The 3,278-nt window shown below is 42.3% G+C and overlaps 1 protein-coding gene across 1 annotated transcript in view; it reads right to left on the reverse strand.

Annotated features, from left to right (window-relative positions):
• Positions 1–2,361, reverse strand: part of LOC132159306 (piggyBac transposable element-derived protein 3-like) — a 14,637-nt gene extending 12,276 nt beyond the window's left edge. Inside the window, exons 1-2 of the mRNA XM_059568827.1 lie at positions 2,244–2,361; positions 72–1,754 (exon numbers count right to left, since the gene is read on the reverse strand). Coding sequence (XP_059424810.1) covers positions 72–1,754 — 1,683 coding nt within the window. The 5' untranslated portion in view covers positions 2,244–2,361. The remainder of the gene's footprint in view (positions 1–71; positions 1,755–2,243) is intronic.
• Positions 2,362–3,278: the final 917 nt, after the last annotated feature.

The following is a 3,278-nucleotide window of genomic DNA, read 5'->3' on the forward strand; positions in this document are numbered from 1 at the left end:
TTTGGACAGAGGTTGCATCGCCCCCGCTTGTTTGAGTGAAGTGGCAAATGTCCGAAATTATCATACTGTACATCTGGTTGTGGGTGGGAGGGTCTTGGGGTATTGGACTTTTTCTTTGACCACATCTGTGGTGGAGAGGATGATGAAGGTCGGCCAACTTTGAATGCTGGCTTGTTGACTTGAGCCATAGTGTGTGCGACTGCCAGTCGGAACTTTTTGAGAGGCAGTGGTGTTTCTTTCAGGAAGCTGCAGTCCCGCTTGTAGACGAGCCAGGCATTTGAGATGCAGAGGTCTAGGATGTATCCAAACAGCGGAAGGTACCATCGCCTGGATTTCGCCGGGGTCTTGTACATGTGTACCAGCATGTCAGACAGATCAATGCCTCCCATATGCTGATTGTAGGCAGGGATGAGTGAAGGGCACGCGACAGCGACCTTTGCTTTGGCCTCTTTGCTCCACCGTTTGACAGAGGAAAGAGGTGTGATCCCAGCACTGCTAAGAAAGCTCACACATTTATTATCGAACCATTTCACTGCGAGCAGCCCTTCAGCAGACATGAAGTCAAAAGCTCCACGTCCTTCCTTCATCAGCTCTTTGTCCGTCTTTAAGGTTGCTCCACCCATGCGGTTTGGTCGGACAGTGCCAATGCACCTGATGCCCAGGTTCTCTTGCAGGTTCTGGACCAAGTCGAAACTGGTGAAGAAGTTGTCACAGAAGACGACTGAAAGTCTTGGCAGTGTGATGGTTTTGCAGAGTGTTGTCACAAGTTTGGCCCCTAGAAGCAGTGCCTCCTCCTGCTCAGTTAGGGCAACGTTGAAGAATGTGGATGCCCCCTGATAAAGCAGAAAGTCATGAATGATGCCAGATGAGCTGGCCCGGCAGAACAATTTAAAGCCGCACTTGTCTGGCTTGTTGGCAATATACTGGCGGAGAGAGCCAGCCCTTGTGCCTTTATACGCCACCATGACCTCATCCACACTGTGCTGGTAAGTGGATGAGATCAGAAGACACTGCTGACGAAGCATGTCAAAAAGGGGGCGGATTTTGTAGAACCGATCTGGACTGCCATCGCACTGCTGATTGTCATTAAAATGAAGGTACCGGCGTAACAGCTTGAATCTTCTCCTTGGCATAATATCGGCTATCACACCGAACCGTGACTCAATGCACCAGTAGTCATCGATGGCTGGGAAACTGAAAACACCCATGAAGAGAAGCATTGCCAGGAATTTTTCAATCTCTTCAGGACTGGTGCTGATTGGATCTCCCAGCTCCTGGGCAGCGTAGAGATTGGTTTGCTCAGAGATATGTGTAATCATCTCATCTGTGAAGAGCATTTTAAAATAATGAAAGGGTGTCTTTACAGCATCAGGGTGGTTAAAACTTGAGTCTGGAACCTGGAATGTCTCAATATCTTCATGCCGCCACAATCTTCTTCTGCCTTCCTTTTCATCTGGGGGTGATGGTTCAGGTGTGTCCTGTAGCTCTGCCAAAGAAACAGTTTTCAGGGAGTTTTTCCCCATTCTCCTCTTCTTTTTGGATGGTGGTTTAGGGGATGAACTTGTTGAGGCAACCTCCTCCTCATCCACTGAATCAAAAGAAGTGTCCCCACTCTCTTCTGCTGGTGTGGGCAGATAATCTGGATCCTCTACAGGGTCATCATCACTCAGATCCGCATCTGAGTCCTCAGGATTTTCTGGCACTAGGGCCAGAAAAGTGCGTGGTCTCGAACTGTAAAATGATTTGACGTCCATCTATTATGTCTAAAACATAAAGAAAACAATTTGTATTACAAACCATGTACTCTTACAATATTAGTCATCTAGTAATACACAAACATAGACAATTTTAAATTAGGAAATTAATAGTAACACCAGAATTGGTATTAATTCTTCAATTTTATTCTTGATATTTACCATATACAGTACAGAAATGGTGAAAAAATTATATTGATAAAATATTTTTCATCAAATATGTAATTGAATAATATTAAATTAATAATTTTAACAACACTAACCCTTTTGTTCATTGTAAATAGTTCATTGTAAATAGGTAGGAAACATTAGCTCATTTTAGCAACATTAGCTAGCTTCTCTACTATAAAATGACATCTCAACCGTTTGGTAGAGCATGTTTTGAAAAAATTATTTGACCCTTATAATACTTATTTTTGTTGAATTAAGTTACATAATTATGTTTAACAACTCCTCTGAAATGATAATATGTCAACAAAATAGCCTTACCTTTAAAAGTCCCGCCGATATGCGTCATCAAAGGATGAGTGAATTGGCGCTGTGTCACTTCCGGTTTGAAGGAACGCGGAAAAGGCATGCTGCTCACAGACACAGTCCCATCTAGTGGATTTTTTTAGCATTACACAACTACACCAAACGGTAGAGATGGCTCATTCAGGTGGAGATAAGCTTGATGCATTTTTCAGTGAAATATAGTGACTTAAAGTGTGGTCTACCAAATGGTTGAGTAGTACCTTAAAGGGTTAATAAAAAACAACAACAACAACATCCAAAACAAGACAACTGCAACATTTGCATTTTAAAATATAATTTGTGCATTAAAATTTCACCAAAAACACAATGAAAATGATTTAAAGGGATCATTCACCCAAAATTAAATCAAAAAGCTGACGGCACCCATTGACTTCCATAGTATGGAAAAAAAGTCAATGGGTACCGTCAGCTGTCTGGTTCCACACATTCTTCAAAATATCTTCTTTGTGTTCACGAGAAAAAAGAAACTCATACAGGTTTGAAAAACAATGAGGGTGAGTAAATGAGGACAAAAAATATATATATTATTTTGTGATGAACTGTTCCTTTAAATGCATTTTTATGACCACAACACAACATTTTGATAAGGCCGTTTATTAAAATTGTACCAATCAGTCATTGCAGCATGGAAACATTTTTGTGCTTGAACATTCTTCGAATTATCAGCTTTTGGTATCCCATGAGTGCAAGTAAAGCTAGTTGAATCTGGTGGAGGTTGTGTTTGATCTGATCTGGATCCAGTAGAGAATTATGGGTCTCTAACAAGCTTGTAATTTCACCTGACGCATGGCCAGCAAATCATGAATCTCTCCCATAATATTGAGCCTTCAATCTTGGTTCAGAGCTCAAACATTGACTTAATGCTCTGGAAGGATCCCCGCTCAGCCAGCACAAAAGCATTCAGGGAGCTGCTCAGGCAAATACAATGGGCCATGAATTACAGAGGCAGCGTGTCTCTCGCCCCTCTCTGTGTCTCAGGCCTGCCGGCGG

This window comes from Carassius carassius, chromosome 16 (genome assembly GCF_963082965.1).
Source record: "Carassius carassius chromosome 16, fCarCar2.1, whole genome shotgun sequence".
Classification (NCBI taxonomy): domain Eukaryota; kingdom Metazoa; phylum Chordata; class Actinopteri; order Cypriniformes; family Cyprinidae; genus Carassius; species Carassius carassius.